At 39.0% G+C, this 23800-nt stretch overlaps 1 protein-coding gene across 6 annotated transcripts in view; it reads left to right on the plus strand.

Moving 5' to 3' along the window:
- Nucleotides 1-330: 330 nt before the first annotated feature.
- pip4k2a (phosphatidylinositol-5-phosphate 4-kinase, type II, alpha) overlaps nucleotides 331-23800 on the plus strand; it is a 35804-nt gene continuing 12334 nt past the window's right edge. For 3 of the 6 annotated variants that reach the window (XM_015386606.1, XM_015386605.1, XM_015386607.1), the window contains exons 1-6: nucleotides 331-1279; nucleotides 17421-17518; nucleotides 17660-17756; nucleotides 20135-20287; nucleotides 20690-20836; nucleotides 21015-21053. In XM_015386606.1, coding sequence (XP_015242092.1) covers nucleotides 1139-1279; nucleotides 17421-17518; nucleotides 17660-17756; nucleotides 20135-20287; nucleotides 20690-20836; nucleotides 21015-21053 — 675 coding nt within the window. In that variant the 5' untranslated portion in view covers nucleotides 331-1138. The remainder of the gene's footprint in view (nucleotides 1280-17420; nucleotides 17519-17659; nucleotides 17757-20134; nucleotides 20288-20689; nucleotides 20837-21014; nucleotides 21054-23800) is intronic. The other 3 variants (XM_015386602.1, XM_015386603.1, XM_015386608.1) reach the window with 3 other exon arrangements.

Consider the following 23800-nt stretch of genomic DNA (forward strand, 5'->3'; position numbering starts at 1 on the left):
AGAGTGCCAGTGGAAACAGCGTAGTATGCACCAGAAAACCAAATGACCTCTAAAGACATTACCTCTATAGTAGCTGGGGACATTAACGCGCTGCTTCCTGAAAAAAATAGAGCCTGTGATTAATCTCATCGAAAGCAAAGCATTACAGGGATGCCCGGTGGGGATGTTGCTCATACATCACTATTACAACCGATTTTTAAAAGGAAATAGCTCCATTTAATCCTTAATTCATATTTAGTAGAGTATAAGTATTAAGTCAGGGGCTTGGCTGTGTGTGTGGAGGGAAGGAGGGAGGTGCGGCGAATCAGCGCAGCGTCAGACATTGCGCGGCTCGGACTGTCACCTCCCATCCGTCGAGCTGTCATTTGACAGCAGCACACATGAACACCAGCGCTGCGGAGTTAGGAGCTGACCTCCAGTGGACGTTAGTGGTCTTATTATCTGCTGCTGGGTGTTTTTACGTCGAACGGGGTATGGGCACTGACAGGATACGCCCCTGTCATATCTACGGACTAAACGCGTAGGAGGACTGTTGGAAGCTGGCTAGCAGTAGCTCCGGTTAGCTCACAGGCTAACGGTAGCCGAAGCGGCTGTGAGCGACTGAGCCTGCCTCTGCTTCGTACCGTCTTATGGCCGAGGAACGTCGGAGGGGTTCTAGCTGTTTGTCTGGTAATACGTTTCGCATCATTCGGTTGTCATTTTAATATTTTCTTCTGGGAGGGAGGTGGGCGGGGGGGTGACCCTTCTCTTATTCGGCGCTTCCAACGGGAATATATCCGCTTCCTCCCGCTGTCATTGTTTATTTTTGTATTACTATTATTTTATAAATTTAACCGTTGGTCTGTTTGACGAGCTATGCTAACGCCAGCTCTGTGAGCGAGAGGAGGAAGGCATCGATGTGAGGCTGAAAGGAGGCGGTTTTAGGTGCGGGAGAGCAACATTGTTAGCTTATTAGTTTCTCACCCCCTTCCTAGATAGATAACATTAACCGACTTGGTGCATTCTGTTGGGTTAGGAGACTAAATGAATAGTAATAACCCGACTACATCGTGAGGCCACGGTGCCAGCTTCAAGGGGAGACGCTGATCTACACATCATCAGTTGCACAGACTGCAGCAGCGGGCAGTTTGCTGGAAACATGGCTTCGGCGGCCAGCATCGCCGCATCTATTGCGAGCAAAACGAAGACGAAGAAGAAACACTTCGTGGCTCAGAAAGTGAAGCTGTTTCGTGCCAGCGACCCTCTCCTCAGCGTACTCATGTGGGGAGTCAATCACTCGGTAAGTCACATCTTCCTAATGAGGATCCACTGAATGCAAAAAAAAAAAAGTGTGATGACATATGTCTGAGGTTTTGATATTCTGTCAATCTAAACGTGTAAATAAAACATTAGCATCAGCCTTTGGCTTCCTGTTGTGCACATATAGGATAAGCTTATATGGTTCTGTGTCTCATCCAAGGCAGCTTATCTCTGATTTCCTCGTCTTCCTTTTGCTGAACTGTGAACCAGTATCTGTCAGTCAGAAAGCATGCATACGTTTAGCATCATGCATGGACGAATGGAGTAAAGGCGTGTGAGGTCTTTGACATTTATTTTTTATGATGCATTTAATGCAGTTTTACTGCTTCTTATAATCAGTGGAGGCTGTTTTGGGAATTGCTCCCTGGGTAGGCTGCTCTTTCTGCACACTCCTTCCTCTTGCAGAAGCACACATCCACTTCCCCAACTAAAGCCTGTTCTCTAAAAAAAAAACTGACTTTGTTCTGTGTCAGGTGACAGATTCAAAGAAACGTTAAAATGCTAGATAGATGAGAAACATAGCCATGAACTAATAGAATAAATAAGAAATTCTAAGCAATTTCAGGTTTAACCACTCCAGTTTTACACATTTTGAAATGGAGTTGATCAAGTGCAGTTCACATTTCCTAAAGGAAAAAAAAAAACAACAACACAAAACCGTTAAACAAAAACAACAAAAAAACAAAACTGTTAAACCTTTCAGCTTAAAGTGATGATATGAATCATACAGAAACTTTAGAGCCATCAGTTGCCAGTGGCGTGCTGCAATACTTCCTCACTTTGCTTACTGTGCTCAAGACCTACTGACTGACATTGCAAATTGTTAAAACAAAGTTCATTGTAAAGGAGAACTGACTAAATGTATTCCTTTTTTTCCCCCTGAGTGACAGAGGTGCCTCATAGGTTATCCCAGCACACTCAACTACATCATACGTCATATTAAAACAAATAATACATCATACGTTATATTAAAACATAAGGAGATATTTTTGTGGCTTTTTCAATATGCCCAAAATAGGCAGCTTAGCTCACTTTTAAAACATGCTGATTTGCTTACATTCTTGATGAGTTAAAAAAAGATCCTGACCTACTTCATAGATGTTCATTCTTGTCATGATACTAATTTGGTGCTCAGTGCTATTCATATCAAGCTTTGTAACTATTTTTGTTTTTAATTTATAAGTGTTGCTGTTATACCAAACCTCTTTGGAAACTGGGAAGTGAGTGCAATGCTTCCGACATAAAGGCTGAAGCAATGCATTGGGGTGCGACTATAGATGCAGCCGCGATTGCGATACAGTAATGTATCATGCCAACAAAAAACGCTGCAAAGCACTGACTTCTAATTGTGCTATTTTTCTTAAAGAAATGTCCAAAAGAAGGGGCAAGTTTGATCTCTATGATTTCCTAGGTATGGATTCTAAACCTAATTTGGCCTACTTTGAAAAAAAGCAGGCCCTGTGATGAAGAATTCAAAAAGGGGTTATTATGTTTATTTTGCTATAATCATTAGCTTTGTAGTCGCCATCATCTAAATGGGAGATTAAAGTAATATAAATAAATGTCTTGTATCTACAGGTTTTCAGAAGAATAACTAAGCTACACCCTTTTTTTTTCTTTAAGAATTATCATCCCGCTGCTACAGCAAGCAGTGACATTTCACACATCAACTGGCCTAATTTGCTTATTCTACGATGTAGCGTACACCTCAGTGAAAATGCAAAGTACAAAACGTCAAATGATGCTTTTTTTTGTTTCAGCTTCTTTAAAACAAGCTGTGGGATGTTTTAAGCTCTGGGTGTTTTTTTTTTTTTTACCTTTCAAAAGCCTCCAATTACACTTCACTTCACTTTATGCACTTCCTCTTTAACAGTAGGAGTTGCGCAGTATGTGAATAGAATGGAAAGTGGTTATTTTCACTACCCGATCCGTCCTGGAATCACGATCTATACCAGCAGCTCATTTGGCACAACCAGATGTTTATCTGGATTTAAATAAATAATTTGTTATGGTACTAAAATTACTTATTTCTATCCTTAACTCACCGAAGAATGCTAATGCACATCTTTAAAAAATCTTTTATGACTTTTCAGAGACAGATTTGATGATTTTTACATTTTCTCCATTAAACTGCTTGTCTGACATCATCAGGCATGTTTAGAGCAGTCCGGCCAAATATGATTAAACCATGTTTATCTGCATTTAAGTTGTTTCTTTCTTTCTTAAAAAGACTACATTTATGTTTAATTCCAAAGCTGAAAAAGTTTGATCCCGGAAGTAGCGCAGGATCCCATTTCCGTTGCAAATCGGGCAGGGACGAGTGATAAAACAGAAAAGATTTTAAGCCATTTATTTTCTCAGGAAATACATTATTAATCTGTATTAACACATTATAGTTTAGTATTTTTTTGACAAAATAAAATCGAGGGCGACCCGGATGTATATCTGGTTCCGCATGTGTCAATAAGCGGATGGTGCGGATCATGCTTGCAGGACGGATCGTGTAGCGTTTTGAATTTATTTTGGTTATTTTTCTTAATAGATTTTTAAAAAGATAATTTATTTATTTATTCATTTATTTAGAACAGGAGTTAGAAATACAAATGGAAATTAAATATAGGCAACAAGTCACAGATGGTTCAAAAAACAAGATTCTCTATACATCATTAAACATGTGTATAAATGCCTGAAAATGAGTGGGAAGAAGTCAAACTTATCTAGCCCCAGCGCCATCAATGAACCTAATTGTTATTACTTCTTAATGTTTAAAGTCATTCAGTTTATGTAGTAAAAAAGGACCGACCTTTTAAAATCTTTTGTAGTTTTTTTTTGTTGCTTTTTTTTTAAAAACTGTAACCTCTAATTAAAATGTCCACAGAAAATAATTAAGTTTAAGAAAACAAGCTGAGCTTACAAGCTGGAATTTTCCAACAAGGTGTATATCAGAGAACTCTGTTTAAGTCTTCATGGACCATGCCATGGATTTTAAAAGGTAACCACACAAAGACAGTCTTGTTTATTAAATCCTTCTGGATATGTAATCCTATAATTACACTTCTGTAAACATTAAAGAGCATCCTTAACATGGAATAAAGCTTTCCAGTACCCTTTCTTTTGGTAAAACTAGATGCCTCTTTTTTTTTCTATAAAATCAATTTGTTCCACAAATTCTTACTTGGAATCAAAGCAGGGGCTTAAAGATGCAGTGTTAGGGTTACACATGGGTTTGGATTACACATCCTCAAAATAGCTTGATGTATGTAAAGCCAGGAGCTCTAAAGATTCAGGTGTAGTTCTTTATCTAAGCTGTAGTCTGCTTGGATTACTGTCCACCTGGCCATGACATTAAGCCTGGAAGCAAAGTAAGGTTCAAAGAAGGTTTGCCTCCTTACAGCTTTGTAATGCTCATTATTAGTTCACTGTTAAATGTTTATTCTTTGAGAAAGCAAATATTTGATTTGATTTTTCTCTGTCGAAACGCTTTAGATATTTTTCGTTTGCGCTATTAAAATCACAGTCTTTAAAAGTAAATATATTTTGCTGCGTTGTATAGGAACTGTGTTAAAGAGGCACACGTTTGGAGAGCGTGCATGTTGAAACTGTTCTCTTGGATTGCATATCAGGGAGCAGGGGATCAGCCGGCACATTTTCTTCTCATGCCTTTAGGCTACCTCTCCTGCTGTTTTCCTTTTGAGCGCATGACTTGCTTTCTTAAAAAAAAAAAGTCGTTCTGAATTAGATCACCAGATTCAACCACCGGCGTAAGGTGCAAAGGCTAATGAAGGCATTATAGTAGGGTCAATACAAAAAAAAAAGATTTTAAAAGTCCCTCCGTGTATGTAAATATAACAGGACACTGCAATGGAACAATTTAAGGGTGAGGCTTGAGAATGCAGCCAGATTGCAGCAACATGCAAATACACGCAATGATGTGCTGGTTCTACGAATGCAACCCCCACCCTCAAATCCAACCGGCCTATCAGCCAAAATCACTTGCCAAAAGCAGTTGAGTAAGTGAAACCACACAGACCTCTTTTAGACCAACAAACCAAAGTGGACGTTTGTAATTGTTGTGTCATCAGAGAAAACCAAGATCAGTTTTAGCCTCTGTTTCTACTGTCTTTTTTTTTTTTTGTTCCTGACTTTGCAGTTATGCTTATGCTCTCACAGATTACCCAAGAATAATTAAGATTTTTAAATGAAGTTTAGTTCAGACTCAAATATTGCACGTTAAATTTAGAATAGCTACATTTGGCTTGTGTGAAATGTGGATAAATTTTATTCTAGACAATAATGGTTTACCATATCTAAGCACATGCTTTTGTTGATAAATTACAAATTATTTCTATGTATTTCATATTGAAAGTTTTTCTTCCCCATTTTTAGTTTTTGGATGTTTTCTTTTTTTGTTTAAGTTTTTATTTTGTCTTTTTTTCAGCTGAATGATTTTCCGGCTAATCAGCAGATTTTCTTTTGCCTAAGCTTGTCTTGCTGATACACTCTTCTCTTCATTTCTCTTCCATTCTTTTTTCTCTCTATCCTAATCGAGGAAGCTCAATCGTAATCTTTGTATTACATGGAGGTTGCTATAAATATCTTCAGGAGTGACTCACTGCTAAGATGTCTGCTGATTCTGGGTAAAGGAAAACAAAAAAAAGGTGTCATCTCACCTCCTGGTACCCAGAGTGAAAGAGTGAAACACATCTAGGCCTTTTCTGAATTTATTTTTAGTCTTGGAGCAAAAATGATAATTTTAGAATGCTGTTGTTCTTAATGATTTCTTTCATTTTGATTAAATAAGAGAACAATATAATGTCCTGCCCTACTCCCACGCATACCTATAGATGGATCATGGTCCATAAGAAACGCAAATGTTTGGTTGCTGCCTGATGCATTAGTCGCCACGGAGTTAGGGCTGGGCGATATGACCTCAAATCAATATCACGATAATTTGGGCAGTACGGCCATACATTGTACGCCCTTTTCTAAAAACTGTATGCCCTATTTTTGGGATGTACAGCTTTGGTACGCCCTGATTTTCCCCCAGAATATGGTGGAATATCTAATGTCCTTACGGACGACTTCATTGGCGGGAACAAGCACACTGCGCTGTTTGCAAACAGGTACACTTGAAGGGAATTTTTGTTTTTTGGGACAATTTTGTCCGTGGAATGGGGGAAAAACAAGAACTAACGTAAATGACAACTGGGTAGGGGAGCGCGATAGGTTCTAAAGAGATGCCGCAATTTTTTTTCATGGTTCTTGGAGTCTTCATTTCCAAAAGATCAATAGATGAATGTTGTTTATGGATAATGGCGCATTTATTTTGCCCTTTGGACATTTACAGCTGGTATAACTGCCCTTCGGCACAACACACCTGCTTGTGTAATGCTACCTTCACACTGCACTCTCTCTGAGGAGCAACAAAGAGTCTTTGGCTTCAATTTTTATGCTTGTAGCTATTAAGGTCAGGCGTGCCTCAAGAGCGTGCCCTTTGATGTACCTGAAGCAAAACAACAAAACTAAATGTATTTATTTTATCGACATGGTATTATCGCCGGTTATCATAGTGAATATCGGTAACGGTGTAGTATATATTCAGTTTATCGCCCAGGCCTCCAGGGAGGATTTATAAAAAGCACCAGTTTCAAAGTTAGCTAGTTAAAGTTTCCTGTCATACATTTAGAGCAATATTTTATTTTTTCATTTACAAAATAAAATTCACAAATGTTTTGTCAAAATATGGAATGAACAAAATTAGAGTGGTATCTTTTGTAAAGGTTAAGCCGTCATATGCAAACATTTCTGGTATATATTATTGCTGTGTGAGTTTTGCATTTTTGATGCATGATCCAGCAAAGATAATATGCTCTACTCTTATTGCTGGTGCTTTTGTTTATAAAAGCAGTATATTCAGACTTTTTCCTTTTTTTATTTTATTTATTTATTTTTTTGCCAATACAAAGTTTTTATGGAGATCTGATCTCCAGTTCGTTTTTTTCCTAAGGGTTTTAGCAAAGATGACCATTTTTTCTGTTTTTGTGCAATCCTTTTAACCACAAATGTTTCATGGAGAATAAAATAGTATGTTTTCTGTTACGGGTGCTCCAAAAGTTGCATCACAATGACTATAAGCAATACATAGTGAAGATGCTTTTTAAGGTCATCTGTGCTGTCAGGTGTTAAAATGTTTAATTTAATAAATGTACTGAATTTGCAATATTTTGCAGAATGTTCAGCGTAGATGAAGTGGAGTTGTCTGTATTCCATCAGAAAGGAACTTAATACAATATTATTCCCACTTATGCCTAAAAGAATATAATTATGTTAGATATGAACCTACTGCTCTTATTAAATCATCAGGTTTGGAAATAGCATCTGTATACTTTCCAGCTATATATATATTCTATCCAGCGGTGTTCTTGAAGCATAAACATAGAAAACCCATTGTTACACGGATCACCAATTTTATGTGGTCAGATGTGCTTTTTATGGTTTTAGTCCATTACATACTTTAAACACTTCTGTCAAAAGAAAAAAACTGATGTGTTTTCATCTACAAGTTTACATGTACTTCAGCGAATTAGTCACAACTGACCCTGGATTTACACTGCCTATGCCTCCTGTCCATTCTGATCCACACTGCAGCTAATCATTTCAGTCTGTTAGCCCTCTAATACATTTCTCTGTGAATCCAGGAGAATGCGATGATTACGAAATAAAAGACTCTAATCTTTGTTGAAAGCAGGTTGACAGTTGAAGAGGGTCGTGGAACAATAGTTAAAACTTTCACTTGTTTTTTGTTCTATGCTTAGTCAGAAGTGTTAAATCTGCTCTTAATTCGTATATTATTCATAATTGATTAACTTAGACAGGACAGATGTGTATACATTAGGGGTGGGTAAAATACCTGAAGAGTCTATGCAATGCAACAATTTCAACAATAAAATAACAGTATCTTACACTGTAAGTAAACTGCAGCCGTTACACAAGATTTATAGAGCATTATGTTTAGGAAATAGGGAAACCAAAAAATTGTTAATGACCGGACACAAATTGGATTTTAGATTTTATCTAAACATAAAGGTATTTTGTGTGCAGGTTGTTACTCAGTGAAGAAGACTCAGTCATTTTCAAAAGCTGAAAATCCCCAGGTTCCAGTAATTTCCCCAATTTTCAAGTTGTGAAAAAGCTGACAGTTTGTGGAGAATTTCCTTCTGTGTCCACTTCCAGGAAATATTTTAAGCCATGATCAGATCTTAATTTAAAAGTGTAATTGATTACTTCTGTTTTTTAGCATTATAATTACTGAGTAGAAGATAAAAAGCAACTTGGTAAACATATAATGGTAAAGCAAAACAAAAAACATTTCTGACACTTTTATTTGGTTGTTTAATGTAGATGTTGTGAAAGATTAGCTGGTATGTTAACATATCTTGCATAAACCTCTCAGGTCACACCCTGTACACCTTCTTCCAGTCTCAATAATGTTTGACCTGCAGCTGTCATGCTTTGAGCTGCCAAGAGGGCTTGTAACAGAGTTGGCAAGTAGGTGTAAAGTGGATGCAGACTTCAGCCTGTCATTCTGAATGACTGTGCTGCTCTCACTCTGATTTAGCCATGCTGATCTCTTTCTGCGAGTTTGCAATGTTATAGGATGTGGCTGGCTTGATTTGTGAACCACTGAGGTAGCTTAGAATATGGCTTGTTTTTTGTGGCCACTTTGTGGAAAAGTTTTGGCTAAAAGCCAAAGTCATGCACTGATTTTTCTTCTTTTTTTTTCAAGCAATTTCCAGAGAGAAGTCAACATAGTAAACGGTTCAAACACTTCTTGTTCTCACTTGCCTACTACTCGAAAGATATCTATAACGCATAGGAACTGCATGTGTCAAACCATTTTTAACACTGTCCCACTGCGGAGCATATCAGCAGACAAATCTTGTTCCTACCAATACAGCAGCTTCTGTTATTGTTGATATTGGACATATTGGAATGTGGCTTGTAGTGAGTTGGAATTTCACCTTGCATATTTTTCTTAGCATCTTCAAATGACAGTCCTTTGTTTAATATACGTGTAGTTTGAGAGAAACTTGGTGGAAACATTAGATTTATAAAATAATCTACTTGGAAATGTTGGATCAGTAATGGATTAGAAACCTTATGAGTAAATTTGATGGCCATAGGTTTCATCTTCATTTTGGAAGGTCTTCCTCCTGCCCTGATCAGAGGTTCTCCACTTTCAGAGGTAATATCTCTGTCCTCACAGTTCTTTGCGAGTTGTCATCTGCCGAACCTTCATCGAGTCACCGTTCAGAAAAGCAAAGTTATGCCATGTGCTGACTGAGCATGCCTTTTCTCGCTGACTTCCTGTCCAATGGAGCAACACAGCAGAGTTACTTCACCCTGGGCCGGAAAACCAATCTGCATTGCCATGGAGACGAGAAGGAAGTGGTAGTGTGAAATTTGTCTGCAAGTTTGATAACTGCAGCAGGATGAGCAGAGACATTCACGCGTTTGTTAAAGCATAATGTGCCCCCCCCCCTCAAAATAGAAACAACAGCAGCAATTATTTACAGGTAACCCGATACTTTGACACATCATCAGATTTCTTTGTTTATTTAACTGCAAGTTTTCGAGAGGAATGTTAAACAGCATCTAACAACTACGTTTTCAAAAACCGCCTATCTTCCAATAAAAGTTAGCATTGCTTCTTCTTATTTGAAGGATGGTGTACTGCCGGCTGCATGTAATGTTAGTCTCTGTTCATGTGTAAAACCCAGCCTTGTTGATTAGGTGACGTCTCCCTGCTGAGCACCAAGGATTCATCTGTTTTATAACACCCAGCGTGACGTCAGTGCCTGTCACACGAGGGTGCTGAAACATACTCCAACATGGCATCTGCCGACTCCGACACTCAGAAGTCTCCCTTTTCATGTCTTTTGTTCAGTTTTGCTTCCCTTTCTCTTCCTATATTCTTGATTTGTTTTACCATTTGTTGCTTATAACAGTATCTAAGTTAAAGTAGATTAATAAGAAGCAACATTCAGTGATTAACCCATTAGGCAGGGCAAGTTTATTTATATAGCATATATAATTAGCTAGATAATTCAAAGTGCAGAATTAAATACACATGGAAAAGTACATTGCAAGATAATTAAAGAAGAATACAATTATTGTCTATCAAATGAAAGAAAGTTAGGCTTTGAAACTAAAATGTTTAGATGGCAAAGTCTAAAGCCACCCTTTATAAATACCTTTTTAATCTGGATTGAAAGCAACCAAGGGTTTCATCACTTTTATAGTTTTCTGGGAGTTTGTTGCAGATTAGTGGAGCATAAGAACTTAAAGCTACTGCTCTGTAAAACATCCATTGCCCACAGGTCGGCCCTAGAGGCTCAAAGAGCCAATAGGTTTTTGCCAAGACAGACTGTTAAGGGGTTAATTTTCTTCTAACTTGTCAAAATGGGTACAGTGTTGTAAGTCAAAGCCATTTTTTGGTTAAACTGCTCTGCACAATCAGTTTTATTTTTATTTCCTAGGGATGCTTCTTCAACTAGTTGACTCGTGACATTGACTATAATAGTTTGACATAATTTTTTTTAGTCAACATTCTTCCAATTTCAACAAAAGTTTCATCTATCTCCCTCAAAATGGTAGATGGGGAGAGGGTAGGCTACTAGTGTTTCAAACACTAGATCAGGATAAATGGGCTGGGGAGTGAGATGGATACTATATAAATAAGTGATATTATCCCTATTAATAAATCTTAATATATGACACTAACTTGCATTAGAATGCTTTTTTTGTTTGTTTGTTTTTTTAACTCAATAAAGTACATGCTTTTAGTAGATGCCTTTATACAATGGGTAAAAAATTAGCCAGCCACTACTTGTGCAAGTTCTCCTACTTGGACAGATGAGAGGTCTTTAATTTTTTTTAATCATAGGTATGCTTTAACTACAAGAGACAAAACGGGGAAAAAAATAATACAAGAAATTACATCGTAGGATTTTTAAATCTTTTTTTTTTTTTTTAGGTAAACTTTTGTGAAAAGTATTCTCTCACAGACCTCTAACTTATTTAAGAAGCTCTTCTGTCTTCCACTCATCGCCTATATTTATGGCAGCTGTTTGATCTCTTTATCTGTATAAAACACACCTGTCCACAGCTCTAACAGTTGGACTCCAAATTCAACCATGGCTGTAGAAGGACACCAGGAAGATTTTAGACCTTCACTAGGCTGGGAAGAGTGAATCTACAATAGGCAGGCACAAGGGTGTGAATAAATCAACTTTGAGAACAATTGTACCCATGCAAGATCTCGTCCTGTGGGGTCAAAATTATCATGATAATGGTGACCAAAAAGGACAAGACTACAAGGGGAGACCTGAGGAATGGCCTTCAGAGAGCTGGGACCAAAGGAAAAAAGGCTAGCATCAAGAACACACTATGTCCAGAGGGACTTAAATCCTGGAATGCCAGGCGGTCCCCCTGCTGAAGCCAGTTTATGCCCAGACCTGTCTGAATAATTAATGATCCAGAATAGGATTGAGAGAATATCATGCAGTCAGATAAAATTAAAACGGAACTTTTTGGTACAAATTCAACATGTGATATTTGGAGGAAGAACATTGCCAAGTTGCATCCCAACAAAACTCTGAAGCACAGGGGGGAAGCGTCATACTTCAGGGCTTATTTCTGCAAAGGGGACCGGACAACTTATCTGTGTTATGGAAAGAATGAATAGGGCCATTTACCATGAGGTTTTAAATTCATTGTATTATTGAGGGCATTGAAGATGAAAACATGACTTGGTCTTCCACCATGAAGAGGATTCCAAACACACCGCTCAGTCAACAAAGAAGTGGCTCTGTAAATAACATTTCAAGGTCCTGGAGTGGGCTACCCAGTCTGCAGCCAACCCCAAAGAGAATATTCAGAGGGAATTGGAAGTCCATGGTGCCAAGCAACACCCTCAAAACACCACTGCATGGAGGAATGGGCTAAAATACCAGCTACAACGTCAGCAAACCTGGTATAGACAAAAGAGCTGGTTATACTCCCACAGCAGTGTGTTGCAGTATGTTTGTTGCAGGTATGATGCAGACATTTTTGATTTATGCTCAATATTGAAGCGTGGCCTGCGCTATGTTATTCCACAAAATAAGAGGGACAATCACAAACTAGCGGTGAGGAAGTGGGGGCAAGCTTGTCCGACAACGGAGGGACATGAGGGCAAAAAAGAGCGGAGATCCAGGTGGAAAAAGGGTCCCAGCATTCTTGAGCACCTCGCTCTTCTAGCTGGTCCAACTTCACGAGTCGTTTTCCATAATGGTGATCATACAAAAAACAAGCTGGTAAGGTACCAAACAGGCAATACGCATGGGTAGAGAGGATGTAGATTTGACCAATCAGAGGCCTCCTGTCTGTAGCACTGTCTACGGTCACATACAATTTGGGAGAGGTGCCGCAGAGTGTCTGCGGAGGGGGCAGGGACGTCTCTGCGTTCACTGCAACACCTACGCAGACGACCTGGTTTCAAAGTATAGTCAGCCTTTACAGGAAATGTTTAACCTGTCTGCTACAAAATGCAGAGTTGAACTTTTGTTAACAACTCAATATCTATTTTCCACCATAATTAACAAGTACCGTATTTTCACGACTATAAGGCGCACCGGACTAAAAGGCGCACTCTCAGTTATGTGTCCCATTTCTGTATTTAACACACACATAAGGCGCACCGGACTATAGGGCGCATTTTTTATATACAGGTGCATGTCCTCTACTACCTTTAAATACCTCTACTGCGTATTTAAAAATACAGCGGGGGCAAAACTGAGTATGACTGTGCTTTATTCATGTATTTATTACAAAGTATTAATCAAACCTGGCAGCTGGCCGTGAGACAGACACATCGCAGATGACACAGCGCTGTGATCACTCCTAAATTAACTTAAAATCCTGAAACCTGCCGACAGAATATGTTCGCTTTTATTACCGGTATCCTGGTGCCTGCAGCTAAAATTATTTAGATGAAAAACACCTGCCAGCAGCCGCAGTGAACGAAAGGATTTCTCCTGTCGGTGCACCGCTGGTATGTGGGGGTCTGAGCGCCTCCGACAGAAATAGATAATCTGGATGAACTGACTGCAATTATTAAGTTTTCAGGTGGCCTTTCTCACTTAAAAACATATTAAAACTACTTTATTCCCACTGATCACAGCAAATATAGCTGCAAGATTTAGATTATTTAGATGAAAAAACACCTGCCAGCCACCGCGGTGAAGAGGAGGAGACCCGCCCAGAGGCTGCTGTTGAATTAAGTTTTCAGGTAGAAAAATAGAGCGGGAGCAAACCTGAGTATGATTGTGCTTTATTCATGTATTTATTACAAAGTATTAATCAAACCCATCAAAGTCATCATCCTCTGTTATCCTCAGCATTCCTCTGAATAAAACAGCTGCGCTAAATCAGACATGCCAGTTTCCCCTTCTTCGCTGTCAGTCACTTTCCGTGCAGCGCGGCTCCTCAGAAATAATGCCGGCTTTTGCGAAAGCTTGAACAACAGAGCCAGCAGACACAGTCCATCTACAATCCATCCGCAAACGGTGGCGTAACTTGCCCGGCGCTGCCTTCCATTTATCATGAAACTGTGGTCTCCGTCTGTCATCCATCGCTCCCACGCCGCTCGCAGCCTTACTGTGAACGGCCGCTTCAAACCGATGTCGAGCGGTGGAAGTTCCTTTGTCAGACCCCCCGGGATAACGGCGAGCACAGCGTTAATTTGATTCATCTTTTTTTCACATCGGCTGTGAGATGGGCACGCAGCGATGGTGATGCGTGGAAAAAACCACCTAGTCTTCTCACATACACCTGCCTCAGCCACGCATCCACCGAGCCTTTTCATTTGCGTTAATATCATATGTCATCAGAGCGCAGTACTGTCTCGCTGTCAGCTCCCAGATCAGCTTCTCTGATTGGTTGATGCGGCGCGTCCAGCAGCAAAACTTCAATTTTTCCATCTGAGCAGCAGCAGCGCGTTGGCGGTGCGTCAGATGCTTAAACGCTCCCGACGTGCTGCACCAAAACGCGCTGCAGGACCTTTTGCTGCACCTATACGCGCGTCAACCATTGACTTTGCATGTAAACTCGCTGCTTCTGCTGCACCTGCTGGGTCCGGTTCACACCGATGTCGAGCGGTTGAACAGCGAGCACAGCGTTAATTTGTTTCCCCATGTTTTTCACATCAGCTGTGAGATGGGCACGCATGGAGTTACATATTAACAGCGATGGTGAGGGGTGGAAAAAAAAACACCTGGTCTCCTTACATTCAGCCACTCTTTCATCATCTCCTCAATGAGGTGGTCTCAAAAGTCGCAGTTACAACACACATAGGGCGCACCGCACCATAGGGCGCACCGCACATTTTGAGGAAAAAAAAAGACGTTTAAGTGCGCCTTATAGTCGTGAAAATACGGTAAATAAAAAAAAATCCTGCAATCTGATTTCCTAGATATTTGTTTGTTCTCATTTTGTCTCTCATAGTTGAAGTGACTGTGATGAAAATTACAGAACTCTCTTATCTTTCTAAGGAAGAGAACTTGCACAATCAGTGGCCGATTGTACTTTTTTGCCCCTGTACACCGTTAACATGTAGTGTTAAAAAATAAAAAGACGGATTTCTCTGTTTGACGTGCTGATCACCAGTCAGAGCTGATCAAGTGCAACGTTTGTTCTTGTTTCTGGAGCTAGTTGAAGAGCGTCCACTGGTGTTCACTCATTCATTAAATGCAGTATAGCAGAATGTGAACATCAAGAGAAGTAACTCCGGAACAAATTTTAAAATGTTAACAGCCACGCTGATGCTTTTGCGTCCTAAAATGGAACCATTTTCTTAATGCCTGGCCAGGAAAGAGCTTTTAACCTATCAATGTAGATGGTTTGACATTTAGTATATAGAGGTGAATCACATATCATACTTTTGATTTCCTCAGTGTTTGAAAAATGCGGAGGAGATAAACTAAAATGATCATAATTGGCAACAAGGGGAAAAGGTGACTAAAGGAATCGAGATAAACAGCAGACAACTGAAAAGATGGATGTGCCAAATTAATAAAATAAATGGTTTTTAATTTGCTGAAATAAGTTTGACATACAAATAAAATACCATTAAGTTAAATGCTCTACTTATAAATTGCACCTATATGAATGGTTGGAATTTGTAATTAAATGCTGCATGTACAGTAAGAGCCTGACTATTGGAGCGTTTTTAGTCCACCGGTATTTTAAAGAAATGCTTGCTGAAATGTAAGGTTATTAATAGAGAGCAAATGGAGCAACCTGCCAGCATTCTTGCCTGCAGGCCACCACAAAGAAACATCCATAGAGACAAGCACACACGCGTCATATGTTTATCAAGCTGTGCCTGCTGTCATAACAAATGTCAGGTCTACGTAATGCAGCAATGTGGAGCACAGCTAGCTAGAAGTGGAAATACCTGCATGGAGCCGTAAGTGTTTGAAGGCCTTTGGCTTTATTAGTGTGCCAGGATGTCAAGTGTCCACATGTGTTCCTCTCTGTTGAATCATTATAGAAACGCATTCAGTCATTGTATGTGAAGTCTAACTGGGTGTGATAGTCTGTGTCTAGTTTGTTTAATCATTGTCATTCTCAAGGCTCGAATTTTAGACGAAGGCTGTTGGTGATGAGGGAAAAAAAATTAAGAACGTGCAAAACACAGAATGGCAAAAATACATTGAAAAATGTTTTTGTTTTTTTTTTAGTTTTGCATTATTTTTGTGGTTATCTACAGACATAAACAATGTAATGTGAATGTAATAAATTGCACAGCTATTATTTTGACCACGTGAAACAAAAACGTAAGCCCAGTCATAAGTAGTGCTCAGTTTCTAATGACAAAAAACCCTCTGAAATCTGATTTTTGTATTATCCTCCTTCGACAACTTTGAAACAATGTAGAAAAGACAAGACATGCTGTTCAATAACTTGGCCTAAAAAACAAAACATTTTAAAGAAAAAATGACAAAAAATAATGAATCTTTTAAAATGTACAACGCAGATAATGCTCCCTGCTCACCTGGCTAAAAGAGAAACTGGAGGAAAATCTCCTCATACTTTAAAAACCTGCCATTGGACTTTGAAGTATCTTTTCTTAATCATAAGTCTCCAACTTTTTTAAATCAGTCTATTTAAAACACCTCTAAACTTCAACAGTTTTGGCAGGATTTGTAGACTTCTCATAATACCAACAGCTTAGATGAGGACACTGATTCAGGCCTGAACTTTAGGCGCTTATCTAAGCTCTAATAATAACTTTAGGTCTTCCTGCTTTGATTTAAAATGTAAAGGAAAGAAAGACGTTGACCTTAGCTTTCAGAGTTCATATGCAAAATATTACTCTCCCATCAGATTCTATAATTCACATTCACGCTCTTATATTTATTCATTTATATTTCTCCCCATTTTCGTTCTTTGCAGTTTTGAGGCTAGATTGATTATCAGTGGGTGATTAATAAAGTAGTAAAGCCTATTTTTATTGGAAATGAGAGCATAAGGACCAATGCCAGGTCACTAGGGGATCACTGCTTTTTTTTTTTTTTACTGTTTATGATAACCTTAGCATGTGGAAATGTTAAAAAGGCAACCTTTGCACTTACCACTGTAAAAAATACCTTTGAGTTGCAAAATGTTGATCATATAACATTTTTATAAGCTGAAAGAGACTGTTTGAATAGTTTTTCAGAATTTCTGTCCTGGTGCTTTTTAATGTGTCAGAAGAAGCACACTAGTGGAAGTGGGACTCTCTTCTGTCAGTTTTGGCAAATTTATGTATTTTCCAAGCGGATATTTGTATTAACCCCTTTTTTAACACAGTGCCAAATCCTTTTAATGTTTTGTCTTTAATTGGGGGAAATAGGGGGAAACATATGGAATGCATCAAAGCAGACATGAAGCGTGTCCGTCTGGGCTTTAGTTTAATTGTCTTGCTGACTAATAAGCCATTATCACATTGTTTATGAACCTCTGTTTGGTAAATACCAACCTGCTTTTTTCTGTCAATCCGATATTCAAATTTCTTTTTTTTTTTTTTCTCTGCACAGATAAACGAGTTAAGCCATGTTCAGATTCCCATCATGCTCATGCCAGATGACTTCAAAGCTTATTCTAAGATTAAAGTGGACAACCACCTCTTTAACAAGTAAGGCATTTAATTTGCCACAGCAATCAAGTAAAATGTCTGTAAGTTATAACGATACTGAAGAAAGACAGATGCCAGACTTGCACTATCTGTTTATCAGTGTTCTCTCTGTTTCCTGATTCATTTTCTTTTTGTGTGCAGAGAGAACATGCCGAGCCATTTCAAATTCAAGGAGTACTGCCCCCTCGTGTTTCGAAACCTCAGGGAGAGGTTTGGTATCGATGATCAGGATTTCTCGGTAAGAAGTAGTTTAGATTTAAGATTAAAAGGACATCTGATTTGGTAGAAGGTTGCCAGTTACTGTGGAATGAAGAAACTTTCAATGTGCTTTCTGCTTTTGTTGGAGTCCAGTCTTCCAGTTCCTTGATTTTTATTTTTTCCCTCTTTCCTAGTAAGCCCCTATTTCCCAGTGCAGGCTGTGATTTGGCAGTATTTAGAGGTCATTGTGTTCCAGCGCAGTGCAGCTGTCCTCCCTTCATGTTTACTTTAGGATTCAGTTGGTTGGAGTCAATGTGTTGCTGTCCGGTCCAAATAAAGTGTAGAATTTACTATTTATCCCTTTAGGGTTAAAACATAAAGTTCATTGGGTTTTTTCAGTGTTTTTTTATTGCTGTGTTTAATCCATTCTTTATTCATTTACACACTTTTACTTTACCAGTTATATTGCGTATTTTGCACAATATGTTAAGCACAAACATAAATCTATGTTTTTCTTTCATATATTAATAAATGCATCTTGAGACATGATAGCAAACACAAAAACGACTCATAATTATTATATCCTACTGAAAAGGGTGGTATTCCCTTTGTAGTGATAGTATATTATGGTGTTTTTTGTGAAATAAAGGATCTGGAGGGTGAGGAATTCTTGGTGAATGTGGAATTGAGCCAGGAGATGTTGGATCATGTTACTTTAGTCTCCAAAGTCTGGGTAGCAGCTGTTCGCCTCTGTGTGTCCTTTGCTTTGTACAGACAAGTACAAGAGTCAGAATCTCATGTGTTATACTTTGGCATAGGAGGTAGAAAGACAAAGTAGATCCCTAGAAATTATGGAAAATCACCCAACGCTTTAGTATCACAGCTAAATTTACCATTTTAATATTGTTAGAATTTGATTAAATATCATTTAGGTGGTTATGATGGATCAGGATGGGTTCTGATACTTTTAAAGCCGGGCATGTACTGTGCGTTTTTTTTTTTTTTTTCAATCGTTACACGCAGCTTCAGCTCACACTGTACGACGAAACCCGAGGGTTTCGTCGTACAGTGTGAGTTCACAGCTCACGATGTATGTTCTCACACTGTGCGACCGAATGCTCTGATGCGATTTACCTGCTCACACTGTACGTCAAAAATACATCGGACTGAGCTCCGCTGTGAGATAGTGCTACTTGGACTCGTCTATCTGGAAGCCAAACGAGCAGAAGAGGAATATGAAACTCACTAGAGTGAAATGTAATTTATCCAATTTATGCAATTTTGTGTGCTGGAAGCCCTAAAAAGAAAATACGGGAAAGTTTTTGAACAAAGACATGGCTGAGCAAACCTGGCTACTATGGTCTGTCAATTTTATAGAATGAACTCCATTACACCTACACCCCCGCCATGCTTCTATGTTTTCATCTGAGAGGAAGAAGAAGAAGAATCCTTTTGCGCATGCCCAATGAGAGATTTGCCCATGGCAGCCAACTGAATTTCAAACATGTTTGATTTTCTCACGATTCCTGATCGGGAGGTGGTCATAAGAGGTTGATCACCCCTCGTTACACACAATGCACGGTCAGGCTGAAAGTCGGCCCAATCGAAAAAAAAATCGTACAGTGTATGCAGTGTATGTGTACAGTGCCCGGCCTAAGAGATACTCATATACTCGATTCCCTTAAGGTTTTTTATCCTTTTACAGACACAATCTTCAATATATTTTATTGGGATTTTATGTAAAGCAGTTACTTTAGTATATATGAGACAAGACTATAAGTTTTTGGCTAGCTTACCAAAAATAACCCCAGGGATCTCTATGATGAGAAAAGTGTTGGTGGCAGCATCATGCAGTGGGAACCCCCCCTCTTGGAGGCAACAGAGGATTTAACAGGTTCCTTTTCTGTTGAAAAACAACTTGAAACATGTAGGCAGAGCCCCTATAGAATGGTTTGGCTCTTAACTAAACAAAGCTCTTGGCTTTCACTCAGTTAAGTGTTTGGCAACACTACAGATGCCCAGTCTGACTCAGCTTGAGCTATTTTGAGTTATACTGAGAGAGGTGTGGAGAAAATATTCAAAGCTGTTGGAGGCAAACATTATAAGGATTACGGCTGCCACTGTAGTTCAAGGTGGGTTTACAAAGCATCAGTTTTAGACTGAAGACAAATGTAAGCCACACTTTGTTGATTTTTATTTGTAAAAGGTTAGGAAACCATAACTTTTATATTCTAGCATAGAACTGTTTGTATCAGATCTGTGATATGAAATACATTGAAGTATTAAATATGACAGTGAAACTAGAGTTCAAGTTTTCGTTTTAATGTCATAAAACGTTTGAATGAATGAATGAATACAGTCAAACCTTCAAAAAGTATAGCTTTGTTTAAGCTGTATGTGTTTGTTCTGTGTTTGCAGAACTCTCTGACTCGCAGCGCTCCCTTAAACAGTGAGGCCCAGGGTCGCAGTGGGGCCCGCTTTCATACCTCTTACGATAAGCGCTACGTCATCAAGACCATCAGCAGTGAAGATGTGGCTGAGATGCACAACATTTTAAAGAAATACCATCAGGTGAATTTTTTTTTCTTTGATGTAAGATGTTTATCTACAAAGAATTAATTTGCAGGATTTTTAAAAATCCATAAGCATCTGTTTAATAATTTCTTTATAATATTTATAAGTAGAGAATATTCTAGTTTTTGGCCATGTTGCAGTAATCGAACATTTAATGTTGCATTTTAATATCTGTTTATTTTAACAGCACAGGTTTCCTAAGTGAGCCTTTATAGGAAAAGCCCCCGCGGTCCTCATCCATTTATCACCTCAAAGCTGATGACCAAAAAAAAAATACTCTTAAAGGCACCATGCTGTGTTTTCTTCTTTGCTTTTGTTACTACCCACTTGTGCACGCTGCAAAGAGCCATTGTGATATGAAAGGGCCATAAATTTGTATTCTCCACTCTCTTTTGGTAGTTCATTGTGGAGTGCCATGGCAACACCCTACTTCCTCAGTTTCTGGGGATGTACCGTCTCACAGTGGACGGAGACGAGACCTACATGATTGTCACTCGCAATGTCTTCTCTCACCGCCTTTCTGTCTACAAAAAATATGATTTAAAGGTAAGAAGGGGAGACGGGAGAGATCAATGAAAGAACAAACACATGTTTGTTTATTGCTCGGGAGTGCTAGTCTCTTTTTAATAGAAATGACAAATTTTTAGAAAGAATGTAAGCTAAAGTGGATTATATTTCTTGTATTTGCAGATCTGCCTTTTCATACACATATTTCTTTCTTTAGGGTTCCACAGTAGCAAGAGAGGCCAGTGATAAGGAGAAGGTACAGTCCCCTGCCTTGAGCCACGATCAGCTCTTAATACACAAACACATTCGTTCATTTTACCACACCTGGTAGTTCTTTATTAAAGGAGTCAAACAGAATAATGTGCTCCGCACAGAGAGTAAGGACATGAATGTTTGGACTATCTCTTTGTTTTAACGGAGATAAATTACATACTGATGGAAAGGCAGTTTATTCTCTCTCAATACAGCCCAATTTGAGGGAAAGTGCTCTTTCAGAATGAGGGTTGTGCCCATTCAAAACCAGCCAGATGTTGGGGCATGGTGGTCTGTCCTTGGAGCAGTCACTGTCATTCCTACTTCTCCATCTAGTTGTTGCTTTAAACCAAATATGAAGAGACAAAACAGAAGCTTAACATTTCATTCATTTAACAAACAGGCTTCTGTTGTGCACGGGGGAACAACACAAAACCACAGCAGCCTGGGACCTCCTCCTTATGGAGATCAACAGCTTGATCAGAAACGGTTCTGGGATGACATCTTATTCCTAAAACAGTGTTTGTTGTCAGTCAGCAGTGGTGGTTTTAATAACTTAGTGATCCCCCAACATGGTCCCAGTGCCGAAATCTGAAGTCTGGGATTGCAGAACCTCAACCTGAGATCTCTCTGCATTGAGATTGCCTTCAATTATGATGAAACATGTTTTTTAGTTTGCCCCCTACCATCATACTTCCTCCTTTAAAAGCTGTTTGGCTTTGGTAGAAAGGATTTGGTTGGTTTTTAGGGAAGCAACTCCTACCCTGGATTGTGCTGCTCAAACCATACATGCATTTTCCTTACTAATTTGGCACCTTTTGGGGGAAATAAACAGACTTTTCAGCTGCCTAAGATATAATAATAAGTACTGTTACAACGAAAAAAAGTTTCCCTTACATCTGTGCTAAGTAACATTTTAATCACTAGAATACTTCTTTGAGCCTCCTTTAATTTCATTCAAACAAAACTAAGCAAGGATTGAAGCTCTTATAAAACATGTTTTTATTGAGTAACTGCTGAAATTTCTCAGTAAGAACATTATCGCCCAGATTCAGCTACATGTCAGTTTAAAGCCATGTAAAGAAATCCCAGAATGAGACAGAAAACAACCTGCTTTAGTCAAAAACCGACACAGCTTGAAACCGTTCCTAGCCTGCCGTCGTCGCCCAAACGGACTAAAGCTGCTGAGGTGTTTGCTTTGCTCCCTTTGGGTGGAAACGACAGCAGCAAAATTATCCATCTCCTCCAATCAAAACCCATCTCGTTCCTCCATCCCCTCTCTATCCTCTGCATGCCCTTTGTGTCCCGGTAATTTACATTCATCTCCCCTAACCTTGCTTCTGTAGCTCACATAGGATCCCTGCTTGCTTTCTGTGCGAAAGCTCGAGGTGTGTGAAACTGTATGTCTGTATTTCTGTTGAATAAGGAGCTTAACTTGGTTGGATGTTTTGTCTTGATTAAGTAGTCTCTCTGTATGGTTGTGTTTGAGGATTGTGTGTGTCTGACCCGGTTATGTCTATATCTGTTTTGGTTAATATATTCTAGAAAGAGGTTTTTTTTGTCCATGATACTGCCATGGATGGAGTTTGGACTAAAGGGTTCTTTTTCTGACTAAAAAGTTAGTGACTTGGTGGTACAGCCAAGCAGTTTTTTGAGCAAGTAGTTGTCCTTAGTTGGACTTTTTTACCCCTCCTTCATTTTGTAAGTTCGCCACCGTTCCGCCCTGAGTGCTGTAAGCTGCAGCAGCCTTTTTATTTCTTCACTGGAGCTGAGTTGTTGGGCACCAGGCAGTGAAGCGTAGAGCACTTAAGGGAATCTCCTAACTAAATTTAGCCCTCTGCAGCTGGAGGAATGAAAACAAAAACAAACAAAAAAAAGAAGAAATCACTGGGGTTAAAACAAATGAGTGGAAAGCCTGAGCAGCTGAGGAATTAGCACACGTGAGCCCACTGTGTGACCTCTTTCTCTGCAGCACAGCTGTCTATGAAATACTGTCTAGCAATAGCGATGAAGTAACAATTTAATGCATTCATGTGAGAACGAATGAGAAGATGATATACTGATTACAGAAGACCTAGGAAGGCTACTATTTTCTTTTCTGTTTGTTTTGTTTGTTTTTCTTTAAACATTATTTGGGTTGATAATGTTAAAGTCCATTCCTGCTTTGTGCTCCATAATTGGTGGCCAATAACTGCAAAAATATGTTAAAGTGTAGAAAAGCTTAACTTATTGTAGTAACCTAACCCTCTGTACAAAGAACATCCTTTTTTTATACTTATACTATTAGGTCAGACTTTTCAAATGTTGAACCATCTAGAGAGAGAGGGTCTGTGAAAAGTCCTCATTGCTAAATATCTTCAGGAAACTCAAGTCCTTGGGATTTATTGATCCACCCCTCTCTACAGTTCACCCCACAAGTTTACTAAAGAGCTGGGAACTGGCCTTTGAACATGGTTGACATTATGTCTGATGAGCCATGTTTATGCTTGTTAACCAACAAAAATACCCATTTATTAGCCATTTAGAGTTTTTAGTCAGTAGGCTGAGATGGAAGGGGGACCATAGCATTACACCCTTTGACCTAACAATGGCCACAAAGTGATTTACTACATATTTATTATTTGTTTACCTGATTCATCTGCAGCAGTTTTGAGTTCCAGTAGAGTTAAAGGAGAAGTTCGGTTTTTTACACTTTAAGCCCATTTTCTGTAGTGTCCAGGATGAAATCGAATGATCGACACCAAAAGTTTG

The sequence above is a fragment of the Cyprinodon variegatus genome, unplaced genomic scaffold (assembly GCF_000732505.1).
Source record: "Cyprinodon variegatus isolate N-32 unplaced genomic scaffold, C_variegatus-1.0 Scaffold372, whole genome shotgun sequence".
NCBI classification, from domain to species: Eukaryota; Metazoa; Chordata; class Actinopteri; order Cyprinodontiformes; family Cyprinodontidae; genus Cyprinodon; species Cyprinodon variegatus.